At 40.1% G+C, this 19,637-nt stretch overlaps 1 protein-coding gene across 1 annotated transcript in view; it reads left to right on the plus strand.

Moving 5' to 3' along the window:
* LONRF2 (LON peptidase N-terminal domain and ring finger 2) overlaps window positions 1-19,501 on the plus strand; it is a 44,026-nt gene extending 24,525 nt beyond the window's left edge. The window contains exons 4-12 of the mRNA XM_059134518.1: window positions 1,244-1,402; window positions 1,935-2,136; window positions 2,525-2,624; window positions 2,907-3,021; window positions 6,396-6,517; window positions 7,896-8,054; window positions 11,163-11,325; window positions 13,843-13,992; window positions 15,905-19,501. Of these exons, the coding sequence (XP_058990501.1) occupies window positions 1,244-1,402; window positions 1,935-2,136; window positions 2,525-2,624; window positions 2,907-3,021; window positions 6,396-6,517; window positions 7,896-8,054; window positions 11,163-11,325; window positions 13,843-13,992; window positions 15,905-16,099 (1,365 nt within the window). The 3' untranslated portion in view covers window positions 16,100-19,501. The remainder of the gene's footprint in view (window positions 1-1,243; window positions 1,403-1,934; window positions 2,137-2,524; window positions 2,625-2,906; window positions 3,022-6,395; window positions 6,518-7,895; window positions 8,055-11,162; window positions 11,326-13,842; window positions 13,993-15,904) is intronic.
* Window positions 19,502-19,637: the final 136 nt, after the last annotated feature.

Consider the following 19,637-nt stretch of genomic DNA (forward strand, 5'->3'; position numbering starts at 1 on the left):
CATCACACTCTTGGCTCCTATAGGAACTGTAGTTAGCCCAAACACCTAGATCTTTTTTTGTTTTCTGTGAGAACCTTCTAGCAATACTTTTTATCCTTGTATTGTGCAGGGCACTGGTCTTTCTTAATGCTGTCAAATGATCACTTATGGGTTTTGGCCATTGTTTCAACTTGTCAAAATAATACTGAATCTTAACATTGGCTTTTCTATCCCTGACTGCTTTGTCCCACCTGCAAATTTCACAGGAACCTTAAAACATATCTCAACTGCTCCTTATAACAGCTTAAGAAACTCAGCCTGAACTCAAAATTAAGCAGATTTACAAAGGTCTCAGTGCCACAGTCCAGGTCTGGTGATACTTGAGGTGCTTCTTGTCTTTGTGGGTGATACTTTCTCCCTGTAGCATTCTGTGAGTGGTAGGTATCTTCTATCTCAGTGCCCGAACACTGCCAGCCTGTTGATGCCCATGAAATGTGGTCATCTCCTAGGCAGACTTCTGCTGCTTTGTTGGAGCCCCTCAGAGCCAGTGCTGGGGACATTGATGTCCCTACTGAGTGCTGTTCCTTCTTTATACAGGGATCATGGGTGCGGATGCACTGACCTGTCACATGAAGAACAGTGGCAGGTTCTTTATTATGTTTCTGTTTCTCCTTTGTACCTCTCTTAGCCTTTGGATTCAGCTGAGTCCATGAGGTTTGGCAGGACAATCAAGTGACTGGCAGTTACTTTCCACCACCACCAAAGGCTAGTTCATGGCTCTTGAACTAGAATTATAGCTCTTCATCTGGTCTCCCTTAAAGTTCTTTATTGGGTGGCTCTTGTGGTTCTCTTGTACATTGAGCGGTGTTCTAGAAATATCTCAGTCCTGTGGGTGATCACAACTCGAATTTAATTTAGGATCCTTGCAACCTTTGAACCTCTAATTTTCTCTCTTAATCATGAGACTTTTAGGGGTGATTTTCTGTAGCAGGTGTATAAGGACCCAGCAGGAAGAAATGGTAATGTTCATATTTTGTAACTGATAAGGCTAAGCTGGGAAGGGACTGGTAGATAACATGCCTCATCAATGCTTTATAGTTTCAGAAACTTGAGTTTTGAAATAGTGGCAGTTGTAATATGGCAATTATTCTTTTCAGTGTGTTAGGTCTACTTGGCCTTACAGTTTCCTTTGGATCTCTAAGGTATATTATGTATTTTTCAAGAGTTTTAAAATACTTTTTTTTTCTTCTTGGAAATTTTATAGGTAATGTGTGAGGTATTTTTTCCAGCTTCAGAAAACACGCATCAGAATTTGACATCTTCCATCCAAAGCAGAATATTGAACAGCAGGCTAAAAGCTCAGTGTGCCAGCCATGTAAACACCCAGCCTCTGGAAGAAGGCAGCGGTGCTGGGGGTTCTAAGGTAACATGTGTGTTTGTCAATATTACCTTGATTAACCTTTACGTAATTTGTAATTTTGAACACTTATAAGTTATTCAGATTGTGGCATTATGTTAGTTGGAATTACTTCTCAAGACTGGTTTCTAGCTCCTCAACCTGAAAGTTGAATCTTTTGAAGGAAGTTGGTGGAAGTAATGAAAACAACTGAAAGAAACATGTAGAAGCATTCAGGACGTCACACGTTGAGAACCCGAGGCATCAGGAGACTCTCGTTAATTTTGGCTTGGAGAAAAGAAAGCAAAAGGGTGATTTGAATATACAAAGATTGATGTTCAGTTGATCTGTCTCAAAAAGAATTATTCTTTTTTTTTTTTTTTTAACCGTGGGAAGTGTAAAGCTCATCTTCAAAGTTAACAGATGAAACCTATCATGAAGGAAGAGCATAAGCCCTCTTTTTTTCCAGAGATTTCTAAGAAAGGCCACTACAGGATTCTTGTTTTCTGTTATGCTATGATTTCTTAATACTCAGGATTCTTTTTTCCTATTTAAACAGAATGCATCTGAGAAATCTGATGTGTTTAGAAATACCAATTCTTCAGTTTTGTATTTTATACTGGGTCTGCACTTTGAAGAGGATAAAGAAGTGTTAGAGAGCATCCTTCCAGTAGCACCCAGCACCGGTTTAAAGAGACAGTTTCCAGATGATTTGGAGGACATGCATGAGCTGAATGGCCCTGGGAAAGTACCCAAGAAAGGTCAGCAAGTGATTTTGTCATGGAGTTGTATGACTCCAGAGTGATAGACTGTTAGTTAACATTCAGTATATTAAAAAAAATTATACAGATAGTTTAAAATGAATAATGAAAGGAATAGATCAGCTTTATGATGATAGAACAGTTTAAAATGACTAAGCCTACAAAGGCTTAATAGTCAGAAATAGGGAAAATTGAGTTAAAACTTTAAATTTTATTCATGCTTACGGTCCAGATAAATTATTGTTGTCTATGGTTAATCTGATAGCAAACATCTTACCCAGCATGATTTGTTATATTGGTGTGACACATTTTAGCCAGAGAAAATGCAGTTGTTGCATGTTCTTGTCCAGGTGAGCAATGTTAATAATAGCATTTTAAACTTTTTCAGAGGCTGATTCCTCACCTCAAAGGAACATGACCTCTAACGTAGGAGAAAGTCCAGAGCTCTCCATAGATGTAACTGACTTTGAGTGTGCCCTCTGCATGAGGTAAGATGACAAAGAACCTGTGTAACTCTTTGAAAAGCTCATCCTTTCTGAATTGGATATCCTAACCATAATGGGCTTTTTATTATCAGAGAAATTATGTATACCTTAGTAATGAGTGATTTATTTTCTAAAAATTTGATAAGGAAAATCTCAATGGAAAATGGATATCAGTAATTTCTGTAGTCATGAGGGAATTTTCTTAAGGAATTTTTTGAAAATAAATAGATTATTTGAAGATCTCTTTTGGACACTTTCGGCTAAAAACTCAGATATATTTTCCAGGTTGCTTTTTGAGCCTGTTACTACACCATGTGGACATATGTTTTGCCTGAAATGCCTTGAGCGCTGCCTTGACCACGCCCCACACTGTCCACTGTGTAAAGAAAAACTCTCAGAAGTAAGTATTTCTTCTGAAACAACAGGACCATTCGGCCCCTCTTCTCATCCCTCAGTAGATGCTCATTTCTGGGGTTGGCTTTGCTTATACGACCCATTTACTAAAGAAAGTTGGATTTCTCAGTCAAAGAGAGGTCTTTTCCTCTCTGATTTCTCAAAAAGAGAAAAGGGAAGTTTAGACACAGAAGCAGTTAAACTTGAGGGAAATTTTTAGGCATGAATTGTAGTTGAGATACATTGAAAACGGGTAACATAATTGGAGCTCCTACAATGTTATAAATAGTTGAGATAACAATATTGAGTCCTCACCAGGTGTTAATCATAAAGGGATGAGATAACATTATGGCACACTTAATATGTGCTAAGGATTCTGTCCTTTACTTCATCTCAAGGGGAAGCCATATTGTAGTACTCAGTTTTGCATAGGATCAAAGACTTGATCAGTTTTGACTACTAGGAGATTGTTTTGGTGTGTTATCAGTTGTGTCTTTTGTCTGTAATCAAAGCCGGTAACACTTGAGATTCCATGGAGGGAAGCTATTTAGTTATGTCTAACTCAAAAATAAACTGCTAAACCCATACCTTACGTATGGTAAATACAAAAAAATAACACTTAAAAGCTTTTAAAGGCTTTCTGATCAACTTTTCAAATTGTGAATATGTATCAACTCTCTTGGGCTCTGGTGCCACTAACCTTCCATGAAGCAAATTATTTAACTTCTTGGAGGGGGGGAGTTTAATCTATAAAATAATACTAATAATATTTTCCTTAATTACTTCTAGAGATTATACTCAATATATTTTAAGTAGGACAAAGTGGTGTTTTAAAGATTTATTTGTCTATTTTTAGAGACAGAAAAAGAGTGTGTGTGCTTGCGTGGGTGTAAACTGGGGGAGGAGAGTGGAGGGAGAGAGAGTCTCAAGCAGACTCCCTGCTGAGCATGGGCTCTGATGTGAGGCTTAATCTCAAGACTCTGAGACCATGACCTGAGCTGAAATCAGAGTCAGATGCCTCACCAACTGAGCCACCCAGGCGCTCAGGGATTAAGTGTTTTTTTAAAACAAATGCCCAGTAAAATTAATTTTAAATTTGATATGGTAGGGCATCTGGGTGGCTCAGTGGGTTAAAGCCTTTGCCTTTGGCTCAGGTCGTGGTTCCAGGGTCCTGGGATTGAGCTCCGCTTCGGGCTCTCTGCTCAGCGGGGAGCCTGCTTCCTCCTCTCTCTCTGCCTGCTTCTCTGCCTACTTGTAATCTCTGTCTGTCAAATAAATAAATAAAATCTTTAAATAAAAAAATTTGATATGGTAAAGGAGATGTTATACGTATGTGAATTTTTAAATAATTATAACTTAGTTTACTGCCAAAATTTGTTAAAATAAGTTTTTATAATTGAAATCTTTGTAAATCATTCTATGTACATACTTGCTTTTTTAAATTGCATACATCCTGAAACTCTAGGTTAATCACGGCTCTCATCATGGGAATGAATCATTGTACTATGCACCATATGTCATGATGGTGGGTGATTTTGAGTCTGTGTGACAGTTTCCTTTGGCGGTTCCTCTGCAGGTCTGCTGCACTGTGTTTGCTCTCTCTTCTTGTTAACAGTAGAATAACATTTGGCCTCTTGCCTTGTTGCACCCATGCTTGTCTGGGCTGGTGGGCCTGGAGGGGGTTTATTCTCAGACAGTAAAATGCATGTCTTTATGACCACTGTTTGTAACACAAACCTTTGGTTCACTTCCGTGTTTGGTACTCTCTGATATAGAACTATGTGATGAAGCAGTGTGTTGAGGTTGACACTGTCGTGTAAATTCCTTAGGGACAGAGACAACCTCCTGTCTTGTTTTCACTCTATTTCCAGGGCCAGAACACATAGCAGTTCAGGAAATCCGTGCTGAATGAAAGAGTAAATGAACAAATGAATGAGTGAATGATTGAGGGCAAGCTCTGCATAGATTGCCATTGTGTAGAAATTAGAATATAACAAAATTAAGTAAAATAAAAAGTCACAACTCATTCTTTCTTTGATGCAGAAACTGCTTCATGAGCTTAGACTTTCTCACATGCATTATCATAAACATGAACCACCAGCTATCTAGGTATGCATAGAAGCCTTGGGTAACATAATGCCAAATAAAGCAAGTTGTTTTACTCTACAAGAAAATGGTGCCATAAACTAACCATCTAAAACACAGATGTCATTAATAATACTTACTGTGAATTAAGTTAAACTTGTTTCTGCTGGCTATTCTGTTACTGAGTGTCTCAAACACAGTTGTGTCCCCGAGGTTGAACTCCTAGTTCTTAGTGACAGCAATACCCATAGCTTGTTTCACACAAGCTTAAGGGAGATGAGGCAGGATGTCTAGGACTTGCCCAGATGTAACTGTTAGAAATATGTAGAGCAGCCCAAGCAGAGGAATGCGACAAGTTAACAAAGCAACAGCAGCACATTGAAAACTACCAGCCTTGAGGTCCTGGTGCCACTGTGGCTTGAAGCTAGTCCCTAACCTTTCTGAGACCCCCTTCTCTACTGGTGCACTGTATACATTACTTCTGAAATGGGGCTCTTTTAAGGCCTAACTTAATTTATATGAAGCATCTGCATTTGGAACCTGATATATATTAGGGTGTTAGTGAAAAAAGCTCTTATTTGCAAATTTGTAGGCCTAAGATAAAAGTAGTGCACACACATGCACACACAGAATAATAATAGATCCTCAGCTACATAGGACCCCTCCAGCCACTGATCCTGATACATTTTAATTCAGGTTCCACCTATTTCCCTTCTCATCCAGCTTGAATTCCTTGGTCCCTCTGTCCCTTTCCCAATCCAGATAGAGTCAACTTTGCCTCTTGCACATGTCCAGATAAATAACAAAGCAAAGCTAGAGCAAAAGCCACAAAATTGGGAAGATTGGTTTCAGTTTAAATTCACAGTCCTAAATCTTAGACTCAAAACATTAGTAATCATTCTTACTGTGTGTCTCTAGTAGCTTCAATTTTCCACTTTCTCAGATGATTATTTCCCATTTCTCTTCTTTTGCAACATATCCTACACGCTTCCTCTCCCTTCTCTGACATTGTGATACTTGATTAAGAATGCAGAAGCTAGTCAGGCTGGGATTCACTCATCCTTCCTCCAGGTGATGAACACCTTCTCCTGCCCTTTCATCAGAGGGGAGGAACTGCCTTGCCCCTGTCCCTACCCCAGGCTGGCTGACCTCCAGGCTCTCCATCCCCCATCTCTTTGTCTTCCGAGAGACTCTACCCCTTTCCCTCTTTTTTAACTGTTTCTATTGGGGAGAGAGTACTTTGTCCTCTAGAATTAATTACCATGTGGTATTACTTAACATTTCCTTTTGTTACAGTTGTTGGCAAGCAGAAACTTTAATATAACTATTCTGGCTGAAGAATTAATATTTCAATACTTATCTGATGAACTCTCTGATAGGAAGAGAATTTATGATGAAGAAATGACAGAACTATCAAAGTAAGTTCTCAAGTTGTATGTACTTGGTCTTGAGTTCAGATTAAAGAAGGAAATCCTTGCTTTCATAACTTTATTTCAGGTACACACCCCCAGCAGAGAAATTAGACCTAAAATTAGAAAAAATATCAATTGCAAAAAATTTATAGAAATTTAATTGAAAAGGGTCATAAAAAATATTTCAAAAGTATGTCTTCATGGGACCCCTGGGTGGCTCAGTTGGTTAAGTGTCTGACTTTTGATCTCAGCTCAGGTCTTGATCTTGGGATCATGAGTTCAAACCCCATTTTGGACCCCATGCTGGGTATGGAGCCCACTTAAAAAAAAAAGTGTGTCTTCACAAAATTATGTAGTTGCTTTTTGAATCTAAGTAAGTGGTACTGAATTTTTCAGAATTGAAAAGACACAGTATATAGAAACAGGAGGGAGAATAGGATTATCCCTTGAAATAGGCTTGAGGGTTGTTTTTGTCTTTTAAAGTGATCAGAGTTGTGTGTTGTAGCAAACTTCAACTATTGAAGTCTTACAATTCTTCCACTCTTTTTTATTTAGAACTCATTACCTTTGACTACTGTGTAGTTTTTGCTTTTGTCAGAACTTTTTTCTCTTCTTATTATTTATTTTTATTAAGGTAAAATTGATGCATAGCATTATATGAATTTCAGGTATGTAACATAATGCTTTGATATTTATATATATTACAAAATGACCATCACATTAAGTCTTAACATTCATCACTAAACATAGTTAGCAAATTTTTTTTCTTGTGGTGAGAGCTTGTAAGATCTGTTCTCTTATCAACTTTCAAACATGCAACACAGTATTATTAACCGTAGTCAACATGCTGTGCATTACGTCCCAGGCCTTTTTATTTACAGCTGGAAGCTTGTACCTTCGACCCTCTTCATCTGTTTCACCCACCTCCCCACCCCACCTCAGCCTCTGGCAACCACCAATCTTTTGTCTTTATCTATGAGCTTGCTTTTGTTCTTTTTGAAGATTCTACATGTAAGTGAGGTCATTCAATATTCATTTTTCTGACTTATTTCACTTAGCATAATGTCCTCAAGGTCCTTAAAATTTTTTTGTTATCATAGTTGTAAGCTGTAACTTTTTCTAAGTAAATTAATACAATTCAGCATGTTCTATCTCATCAAATTAAATACGACAGGCTTGTCAGGAAATCTGGTAAGCTGAGAACTTTCTCATGAGGTGGTCCTTGGCTTCCTTTCCCCACTAAAGACCGAGACAGGCCTGAGGGTTTTCTGTTGTAAATGAGGAAATTGAGGTTGGCTAGCTTTTGCTATGTTACAGTGACTAATATTCCCTTTTGTTTCTAACGGCTCCTATTTATAAGTTTACGTTTTCCCTTACCCAACAGTCTGACGAGAGATGTCCCCATCTTTGTGTGTGCCATGGCCTTCCCCACCGTCCCGTGTCCACTTCATGTCTTTGAGCCCCGCTATCGGCTTATGATAAGAAGATGCATGGAAACTGGCACCAAACGGTTTGGCATGTGTCTGTCTGCTGAGCACGCAGGGTAAGACTTTTCAGCATCCAGAGGGTCCTAAATAAATACGTAATTTTTCATTTTTTCTCAAAGAACAGTTTAAGATGATGTTGAAAACTTCCAGTGGCTCCCATTACATAAAAATGTGTAAGTCCGATGTTGCATTATGATGTGAGCCCAGCCTTCTTTCTAGCATCATCTCCTACTCCTTTCTCTCAGACATCATACTTGCTAGTCCACTATCATATTGTTTGCTTTCCTCTAAATACAGTTCATATCCATTCCTTCATGCTTCTCTCTGGCTATAATTCTCTTTTAGTTCATCATCATGCAAACAAATCTAATCTAACTTTTAAGGTCTAAAAAATTTGCTAAAAAATTAGTTGAGGGAAATTGGAGAGGGAGACAAACCATGAGAGACTGTGGACTCTGAGAAACAAACTGATGGTTTTGGAAGGGAGGAGGCTTGGGGGGGTTGGGTGAGCCTGGGGCTGGGAATTAAGGAGGGCATGTATTACATGGAGCACAGGGTGTGGTGCATAAACAATGAATGCTGGAACACTGAAAAGAAATAAAACAAAATAAAATGGAAAAAAATTGAAGCCTTCATCTACACAGCCAGGCAAATTTCAGTCCTACAATAACCGCAGCTCTTAAGTTTTTACCTCTCCTTGTTTTACATCAAATTGGCAGGCAGCTCCCTCCATGGCTGCTCTGGGGTCTCTGCATTCTTCCCAAACTGTTAGATTCCTTAACCCCTAGGGCTTTGTTGTTACTGCATGGTTATCATGAGGTCACTACATGCAAGTTCTAGCTAGTAGAAGAGACACATATGCTCCAGGATTCTGGAGAAAAGGAGGACTCATCCCTGTTGCTCACACCTATTGGAATGGAGGCTGGGAAATGTAGCCCAGCCATGTGCCCAGGAAGAAAGGAAGAATGGATATGTAGAACCACCCTCTAGTTTCTACTATATATACCTAGGAATAGATCTTTTGAAAGATTGGTGTAGGACCTTTATAGAAAAAAATCTACTTTATTGAAAAATATTTGGGAAGATCTAAATAAATGGAGAGAAATAACGTTTCTGTGAATGTATGCATAGACTTGAATATCATGGAAATATTAGGTTTACCCAAATTAGTCTATAGATCTGAGGTAGTTTCAGTCAGCATTCCAAGAGGGTTTTTTCATGGAATTGTTCAAAATAATTGTTTAGAATTATTATGGAAAAGCAAAAGACCAAGACCATGACAGTTTTGAAGACATCAGTTGAGTAAGATGGGAGAACACTCTCATAATAAATTTAGAAGTCCTAGTAAGTAGACCACTAATATAGAATATGAAGGTAAGAAATGGATCCACGCACAAATGGACCCATATTTACATATAATTTTGTGAGAAAAGGCAAGCTGCTCACTTAAAAGGTGCTTAGAAAATTAGTGGGCAGTCCAAATGGGAAAAAATAATCTTTTCTCTGCCTTGCACCATATACACAGATTACACGTTATTTACATTTTCAGTGTGAAAAACAACATATAAAAATGTTAAGAGAAAACATTGGAGACTATAATTAGGAAAAGGGAAAGAATTTTTTAATACAAAATGCTGAGAGCACATACTATGGAAGAGGAAATTAATAAATTTGAATATATTAAAATTTGATTCATCAAAATCAGCAAAAGCAGAGTGAAAAAACAAGTTCCAGCAGTTGTGCTTCCATAAATGATACAGCACACTAAGAAGAGCATTACGCCAGATAAACCACAGGACATAAGTTTCCTGAACTCGTCAGTGAGCAGATGTTGCTCACCACACATGCGGAAAGCCAAGTCCCTCCAGGGAAAGCAGCAGACAAAAGTGTGGCTTACCTGTGGCACAGCCCAGGAGAAGGAAACCTGTAAGTGTGTGGGAAGAATTCATCTAGTTTTGGGGGGGCCATGTTCTAACGACCCCATGTGGACAAGCTTTAGAGTACAGATGCAAGGACAAGTTCTTATCTACAGACAGGAAAGGACAGGACGCTCATTAGAAAGACAGGTGCTGCAGCGGAGATAGGCTTTGAAGGAGCTGACATTTGAAGGCATTTTTCTGCTGATGGCTGGGAAGTCCTCCCTTGAAGGGGGTCTTCAGGGCACCTCCATCCATGCCACGGCCTGTTAGGTAAGCAGGAAGAGATAGTTTTAGGAGAGATCCAAGAAGAGGTGTCCAGCCGTATAGCTGGAACCATCACTCATCGTTAGCTTGAAGGTATGTGATGAAGTTGTTCATTTAATTTCGAATCACATAGCGTTGGGTTCAGATCTCAGGTCTAAATCTTACTGTGGCCTTATGTATATTGTTTGGTTTTAACCTTCCTGCTTTTGTGAGGCCTGAATGAGAACATATTATAAACTGCTCCATATAGTGCTTGACAGGAAATGGGCTCAATTATTAGTGTCCTCAGGAAGTTAGAGTGAGAGTTAAAAGAGTGAGAGTGGTTAAGATCACACGGGAGAGCTTCGGAGTGAGGATGCCACCCTTAGCGGGCCCTGTGAGTGAGAGACATGTGGAGGACGGAGGAAAGCTGTGAAGGGCTGCACTGGTCAGGGAGGGCACCAGAGAGCAGCAGAAGGTGTTGGGTCAGTGACAGATCAGCAGGCTCATGCCAGAGTCATGTGTGACTTCCAGTGGGGTTATTTCAGTGGAATGGAGGGGTATGGAGGGAGCAGGAGATGAAGGCAGTGACTGTAGATGCCTTTGCATAGTGGTTTGTTGGGGAGGACAGGGCTGCATCATTGGAAAATGGCGGGGGGGGGGGCAGAATCTGTGAGGGACACGGGGGCCCCAGACATAACTTGTGCTCTCTGTACCCCTTGACGGTACCCTGACCAAGAGTACTGAGGATTCTCTCTCTACCTCTCGGGTCCTTCCAAAGCACTAGCCTGTTTGAAAGACGGTGGCACAAGGGCCGTTTTCCCTCCAGCCCTCCCCATGCAGCCCTTGTACACCCGTATGTTTTGCATTTAACAGAAGGAACTGTCTGCAGGTATTATTAGAGAAAATAAGCTTGCTGGTCCCATGTGGAGACAACATTTGTTTTGTTTGGATCTTCTGCATTTATAAAATCGTTGTTATTTCTCTCAACTGTCCTGTCAGAATTTCGGAGTACGGCTGCATGCTGGAGATTAAGGATGTCAGAACATTTCCTGATGGGAGTTCAGTTGTGGATGCCATTGGGATTAGTCGGTTCAAAGTTCTAAGCCATCGTCACAGAGATGGCTATAACACAGCTGACATCGAGTATCTCGAAGATGAAAAGGTGAGGTTGATTTTACAGCTGTGTGTTCAGAGGTCAGTCACCTTGTTTTCCTGTGCATGTGGAAAAACTTGGTCAGATTTTTACAGATAATATTACTTATACCTTCCCTAATTCAGCACCTCAGTTATTTATTACTTCAGTGAATTTTTCACCTGATTTGAAGCTGGTGGACACGTGTCCTCCTCAGAAAAATTACCTTACTGCTGCACATTGCAAAATGCCTTTGTGGTTTGTTGTCTTGGCGTTCTGGCTCAGGAGTTGGCAGACCTTTCCCACAGAGGCCCGTACAGTCAATACCAGAGAATTTCCAGGTCAAGCAGTCTCTGTGGCAACGACTCAGCTCTGCCGTTGCAGCACAGAAGCAGCTGTAGACAGTCTGGGAATGAGTTGGTGTGACTGGTTTCCAAGACAACGCTGTTTATATAGACATACGCAGTGAACAGGATTTGACTTGTGAGTAGTAATCCATCCCTGTTCTGGATCCTGGTGTTAGTTCAGAATGAGATATGATATAAAAAACAATGCTTAAAAATGCCTTCTAAAGTTCAGTGTAAAAGGTTTAGATCTCTTACCCCTTGAGAAATTTTAGTATGTCTAATAGAAATATCAGAACCCATATTTTGACAGATTAACAAAATGTTTTGAAGGGATTCTCAGAAAGATGGGTAAAAAGATGTCCCTAGCCATCTTATCATTTATGGCCAAAACCAAGAAATAGTGCAGAGACTCGTCAGGAGAAGAATGGATAAACAAACTGTAGTCCATTTCCATAATGGAGAACTACTTGGCAATAAAAACCAAGGAACTGATCACACACAGAATAATGTGAAAGAATCTCCTAGGTCTCTCAATGAACACGTCTCTCAGTGTGATGCTAAGCCAGGGAAGCCAGACACACAACTACACATGCTGTGTGGGTCCATTTATATACTTCCAAGATGAGGCATCACTTGTCTCTGGTGTTAGAGGGCAGAGACTGGCTGGGGGTGGAGGGCCATTGAGGGTGATGGAAATGTCCCCTGTCCTGTTGAGGACTGTGATCCCACTGGTGCATACAGCAGACAGTACTCTGAGCTAACCATTAAGATCAATGCATTTTTCTGTATGTAAATTATCCTGCAAGAAAAGCATTACAACCATCTAGAAAGAGGAAATCCTTGGAATTATTGTATACCCATTTTGAATTCTTTGGTTAACATTTAGAAACATGGAAGGTGAGAGTCTTCAGCTATCTGATATCACACCGGAAGTCACTTTGGGGACAGTGATGTACATTCATAAGGCCCATGAGGAGAGCCACACCCCCAGCACCAGCACCTTCCCTTTTCCAGGTGCTGGTTCTGGTCATCCTGAGGACAGGACCTCACAGTGTAGGGGCCAAGAACAATGAGTCAACCCTAACATCACAGGACCAGGGAGTGGGGGTTTAAAGGATGTGACCGAGTGTGATTGTTCTCGGGGTCCCTCTGCTGCCCCAGTAACAAATCTGAGAGGGTTTGCTGACAGTTGTTGTGAATGGCAATTTTTGGTGGTATATGTTTTTAAAATGGACGCTTACATAGCAACAACATGAAATAATTTTGGTGGTTTTAAAAAAAAAAAAAAGAAAATCCCCTTCTACATATGAATATTTAATTTGTGTAAGTCAAAATGAGAATGGTTGTATGCATTATAATCTAATTCCTCAGTTTATCCTAGTTTTCAGAGACAGTGGTATTTTACAACCAGAGAGCACCTGAATGGTGAATTCCCATTTTGTAGATGAAAAAAACCCCTCCCCTCAGGAGGCTGTGTGACTGGCTCATGAGAATGAGCAATGAAGCCAGAACACACCTGGGTTCCCTGGTCCCCAGCCCAGTGCTTTTCCCACTTAGGTGTTTCTGAGTAGGACTGGGGCATACTTAAAATGAATGACTTGGCAGTGAGGTAGGCACCCAGAAGCAAAGCATGGTAAATCTATAGCATCAGGGCCTACTGCTGCATAAGGCTAATGAAGGGAATGTGTGATTGCTGGAATATGTCTTTTGGAATGTAGTTTGGTGATAGGGAATGCAATATTTTAAATGTCTCCTTCTTTGACTTAGCAATTCTATTTCTAGGAGACTGTCCTGAGGGAATGGTGGTCCCTTCTCTCACCTCCACCAACAAAAATAAAACAACCCCCCTTCCCACATTTGCTTAAATATTTATATTGCTGTGTTATTTTTAAATATATCTTATCTGGATGGTAGAGTAAATTTTCCAATGTAGGATTGCATGTAGCCATTGAAAATTGTTCATCGTAACCTGGGATATGTTTACATTGTTAAGGGAAAAATCAGGATGTTATAGATAGACAAGGCAGATAGATCTTCATTGTACAAGAAAAGTACAGATTTGTATGTTGAGCCTATAATAGGTTTATAAACACTAATCAGTTATCTAAGAAATAAATGCCACAAGTCCACTTAGCAAATGCGGCAGATGTCACTGCGTAATAAGGAACTGTTGAAATGGTGGCCCTTTTCCCTTGATCAGGTGGAAGGTCCAGCCTATGAAGAACTTACCAGCCTTCATGATTCAGTTTATCAACAGTCGGTTTCCTGGTTTACTTCACTTCAGGATCACATGAAAGAACAAATTTTAAGCCATTTTGGGTTAATGCCAGACAGGGAAGCTGAGCCTCAGGTATAGTCTCCTTATTTCTTTTACAATGCTATTATTTGCTACTGTAATGTGCTAAGACATATTATTCTGAAGGAAAGTTAGGCAGTACTATGCTGCCATCACGATCACTTATGAACCAATTCATCTATCAATAGAACGAAGAAGCACCTAGTATATTAGCATGTGCCTTGAAGCAAAACAGTCAATGCTTTCTGAGTAATACTGCATAAAGGTAATTTGTTTTCTATCACAAAAGAATTTATTCTGATTGGCTGTCAGCTTTAGTACTTCTATTTCTCTCTAACTATTTAATCTAGCTGTTTTATTTCTTCTCCCTCATTTAAATCAGCTGTTTAAATCATTTAAGTCAGCTGTTTAGAGAGTAGTAAGCCTTGTATACTGGCTGAACCCTCTGTGTTTTGCCCTTAAGATTGCCTTGTACCTGGTAAACAGGTGTTGAATAAATGAAGAGAAAATCTAACTCTTGTTAAATTAGAAGTGTTCCTGCCTTCTATCCAGCCTGGCTTTCTCTGGTGCTCCACAAGTGTGGAGCTTTCTGGGAACCTGGCTCTTCAAGCAGTGCCTGGCTTCAGGCTGTGAAGACGTTGTAAGTGCAAACGAATCCTCTCCCCCTTCTCTCAGTGACAGAGCCAGGCAAGGATTGCTTGGGCTTGTGGCTGAGAGTATGGAGTTCCTTCCACTGTGTGTGCTCACCTATCTTGCAGAGAGAACAGGGCTGGAGGACCAACTCTCAGCAGGTTTGGGGGAAGACGAACTGTCCTTTGTATTTCCCATCCATTTTTTTTAAGATTTTATTTATTTATCTGACAGACAGAGATCACAAGTAGGCAGAGAGGCAGGCAGAGAGAGAGAGGAGGAAGCAGACTCCCTGCTGAGCAGAGAGCCCGATGTGGGGCTCGATCCCAGGACCCTGGGACCACGACCTGAGCCGAAGGCAGAGGCTTTAACCCACTGAGCCACCCAGGTGCCCCTCCCATCCATTTTTACATTCTTTTTCTATCTTTTGAGGATTTCTGCCCACCCCCCACCTATGTCTTTTCCAAAACTCAGGAGCATCCTCCTGTAAGCCAAAAATTGTCTCAAATATAATAATCCTGGTCTTTCAGTAGACTCTTCCTCCCCCTAAGGTAAATTGACACTGGTGTCCACCCTCTCAGTTCCCAGTAGGGATTCTGTATAAGTCTGTATACATTTGGGGTAGGATTGGGGGAAGAAGCCAGGACAGGAAGCAGGGAGGCCTGGACATCTTGGCTCTTAATGCCAGAATTACTGAGAACAACTTTTTGACCAGCTTTACTTAGAGCTCAATCCAGAAATGTGTGCTTGGGTATGTGAAGTAAATGCTATCAGTTAGCATAATAATTCTTATACAGTTAATTCATGGTGATTCCCATATATATAATTAATAATAACTCATATGTAGATTTTCATCTATGTCTGCACATTTATCACATAGCTACTAAAAGCTTTATTACAAATTTTATTAAAATAATCAAACTTGTACACATATTTTTAGCCTTCCTAATATAGAGTTTTCTATGATGTATTTAAAACTTAAAAAACAAGAACACAGAATACTGGGAATAGATTAAAAATTATGGTCCCCTTGTCTGAGTGGTGTATACTCCCAACTAGAGCTTTGAGAGAACAGAAGCAATTAATTTGTGGAATTTCCCCATGGAAGTTGCTTCTCCTTGCAAGCGCTTTGTTTTGTGAGTTCTACCACATTTAAATGTGTAACAGGAAAGTACTTTCTATGTCAAGGGCTAGATGGATGGGAAATAGACCTAACGTAGAAGGTGGCATTTAATTCTGGCTCCTGCCTTGTTGGTGGAACAAAAGGACAGTATTGGGGAAGGAGGAGACTTGTATTTTAGGTGATAATTTCGTTTTGCTTTCGTTTCTTCTGCAGAGTAACCCTAGCGGTCCCGCGTGGTCCTGGTGGATCCTGGCAGTGTTGCCGCTGGAACGCAAGGCTCAGCTGGCTATTCTTGGCATGATCTCCCTGAAAGAGCGTCTCCTCGCCATTCGGCGCATATTAGTCATCATCACGCGTAAGATGAACAGTCGGCAGGAGCTGGTTAATAGCAGGGAGAGAAATAATTGATTATCTCTCTCTGTCAAGGTTTCTGGAAGCACTTGTACTTTTGTGAGGAGCCGCTAGGCATGGAGAGTAGTGTCGCATTCATCATGCTCTGTAAAATGCTTGTTGATAGGGTTACAAAATGGAACACTTAACAAACACTGACTCCTTCTCAAATCTTAAAAGTCTGTGCCTCGTGGAACCTGACTCTGTGCAAGGTTAGCCTGAAGTTTGAATGGAGCTCATGATTGGAAAAGAACCTAAGAGAATCTCTCTGAAGCATTCGCTCAGGGTATCGTTCGCCGACAGCAGGGAACACCACAGGTGGTTGGCAAGTGGTTTAGGTTTTGCAAGAAAAAAAGGACCCCCTCCCTGGTACAGTGTCTTGCTGCACCAAATGAAAACAGCATACTTTGGTGGCTAGACAGGATAGGGGAAACCACATTTTTATCTGGAAGCATATTTCTCAGAGCACAGGCTAACTGAAAATCCGCTTAGGCTTTGTGTGTCGTTGTGAAGTTGTCTGTGAAGTTGAGGAATCAAACTGTGGTCCTGTGCAGGAGCCCAGATTAGTCGTCACCCAAGAAGTAGTGGCTGCCAGATAGAACTGCATTTTGTGTCCTGCGGTAGTTCAGATGCTGTGCATTGCATGTTGTAATCAAACGAACGTCAGAATACACAAAGGTGTAGAGAAAAATCTGAGAACCAGTGTAGTTGAACTGAAGATATATATCCCTACACACTCAAGAAAGAGTGAGCAAAAGTTAGCTAAAACTGTATGTGCATTGGGGTGTCAAACATTCAGCCAAACTAGCACAAAAAAATTCCTTGAAAGCATAACCCTGTCTCATTAATTTGGTGGGTACTAAGCATTTAGGAAATTGCCCTCTTGCTACTAGGATTTGCATTGGAAATTAGGCCCATCAGTCATTTGAGTTCACCATCCATCCACTCATATACGAAGATGTGAAAACCTGCTATGGAATGGGCATCTATTCCAGGAAAACACACCAGGACAATATGCAAGAGGCGGGAAGTAGGAATAGGATGTAAAGATTCAGCAAATTTTTCCTCCATCCTCAACCTAAAACTTGTCTTTGTGTCTTTTAAAAAGAAGTTTTAGAAGTGATCAGACCTGGTGTTATCTATTAAAGAACAATATATGACAACTTTAACCTCTGATGCAAGTTGGTAGTATTAATTGGGATAAACATTTGAACCTGAAATACTGAATAGTTCTCACTGGCCTCACCAGCTTGTGCATTGAGTTAGCTTCTTGGTGTATGATATGGATATTCTTAATGGAAAGACGATAAGAACCAGACCAGGGAATAAATCACAGCTGTAAGTTTTGCTTTATTCGTTCAAGGTGTATGATATTTGAGTTTTAACAAATATATTTCACAGTGTCAAAAGTTGGCTGTTTATCAGTCCACCAAGCATTTTATTATGATCGTGTTTCACTGTAATCATTGGAGTTTTCAGTAGCTAAAGGTCAGTTTCATTATGGGAGTGAGAAAATATTATTCTTATATAACTTAATCACAAAGAGAAAATGTGAAAGTACTTCCAATCAGATGTTTCTAGTGCCTCACTTGCTGCAAATCTCAAATCTCATCTTGAATATGTTTTAAAGGCAATTTGACCAAGTGATTTCTAAAATATTTTATTGATTTATGTGTTCAATAATATTCAACCTTCTTAGGCATTGTATCTTAGCCTGATCATCTAAAAGAAAGCAGAACTGTGTCTAGTATGCCAGAGGACCTTTCTTGGGAATGGTTCACGAAAATAGGTATGCACTGACCATTCTCTTTCTTTTTCTTCTGAAGAATCTTTCCTACCTTAAAACATATCATTGCTGTTTCCAGTGAGAGTGTGTAAAATAACCACCATGTGATCAGTTTCCCCAGGAGCCTTCCTGAAGTTAAGTCTCTGCGCTCAAAGTACCAGTGCTTGTCTTGTATGCATCAGATGCTGTTGCTTTCTCAACCTTACTCTGGAGATGTCATCACTGGCCCAGGTCTCTGACCAGAACCACTAACTTATCTCTTCCTGATTCTGTCTGCCTCTTTCTGAGTTGTCAGCTTGTTCTGAGTGTTCTTGTGTAAAAGCCTGTTTGGCAGTAATGATGTAGATAGAACAACAAAAGTTTCTGTTGTCTTTGTATTTTGACACCCAAGGGAATGGACTGTGACTGCTTCATGCTCTGTCCAGTGTCTCACCTCTGCTTAGAGCAGAGCAGCTGATGGACACTTCCTGAGCACTTAGATGGTTTCCTTTTTTTTTTTTTTTGAAGATTTTATTTATTTATTAGAGAGCATACGCTCAAAAGCGCCCAAGTCGGGGGATGGGGAAGGTTCAGGGAAGGAGAGGGAGAAGCAGGCTCCCCGCTGAGCAGGGAGCTTGACATGGGACTCAATCCCAGGACCCCAGTCATCACATGAACCGAAGGCAGACACTTAACGATTGAGGCACCTGGGTGCCCCTTAGATGACATTCTTAATCAGGAAGGTGGGCCAGGGAAATAATATCTCAAGTCGTATTATAAAGGAAGCTAACTTTTACAAACTTTAGGAAACGTAAACTCCAGTTTGCTACAGATTTGCTACAAATTTAGCTAAAGCAGTAGAACAGATCCCCCTACGGCCCCCACAGCTCTTTTCTATCGTGAAGATGTCATTTCCAATATTTCTCAGAAAATAAGATCTCATTCAGCATCAGAACATTCAAGTTTAATTTTACTGAAAATGTTCCAACACTAATGGTCTAGTTACATCAGAATAAAAACAGAATCTACTTAGAGAGTAATAATAACAGTGTGGGGGAGTAATTTTTCGTCCTTAAGTATATTACTTGAAGTACATTCTGTACACTCTGTTAGGTGTTTTTCCATTTCACTCTCCTTAGTGGCTTGACTCATAATTCCATCCCTGCCTGTGTCTCTGGAATACAACTGATACTCTGACCAGCAGTATTTTGAAAGCTCATGAGATTTTTAGGGTATCACATTCCCTATGTGTCTTCATCTTCAAAATTGAAAGTTAGAAAACATTTTTTTAAAAAAATTTTAAGATTTATCCATGCAACCACGTACGTAAGTGGTTCATAACAAATTTATGTGCCAACTTTTGGAGTGCTGTCCTGTTTTTATAACCACAAAGGTGTCCTTTCTTCTCTTAAACATCACCCCTCTTACCTCCCAAACCAAAAAGCACCAAAACTGTTTCATAAGTTGTATCTCAATTATTAACATATATCAAGTCTTACTATAGGACTTTTGAATCATCAAGGAACAAAATTATAGATGGTAGCATTACCATGAACTACGATAGTATCACTTTGTCCTAAAATTATTTGAAAATTGGTAGTTGTTGTAATCAAAATAGTCTGTTCCCTGGACTAACTGTATTACATAGAAGTCATTATGATTTTTTTTTTAAAGATTTTATTTATTTATTTGATAGAGAGAGATCACAAGCAGGCAGACAGGCAGGCAGAGAGAGAGAGAGAGGAGGAAGCAGGCTCCCCGCTGAGCAGAGAGCCCGATGCGGGACTTGAT

This window comes from Mustela lutreola, chromosome 9 (assembly GCF_030435805.1).
Source record: "Mustela lutreola isolate mMusLut2 chromosome 9, mMusLut2.pri, whole genome shotgun sequence".
NCBI classification, from domain to species: domain Eukaryota; kingdom Metazoa; phylum Chordata; class Mammalia; order Carnivora; family Mustelidae; genus Mustela; species Mustela lutreola.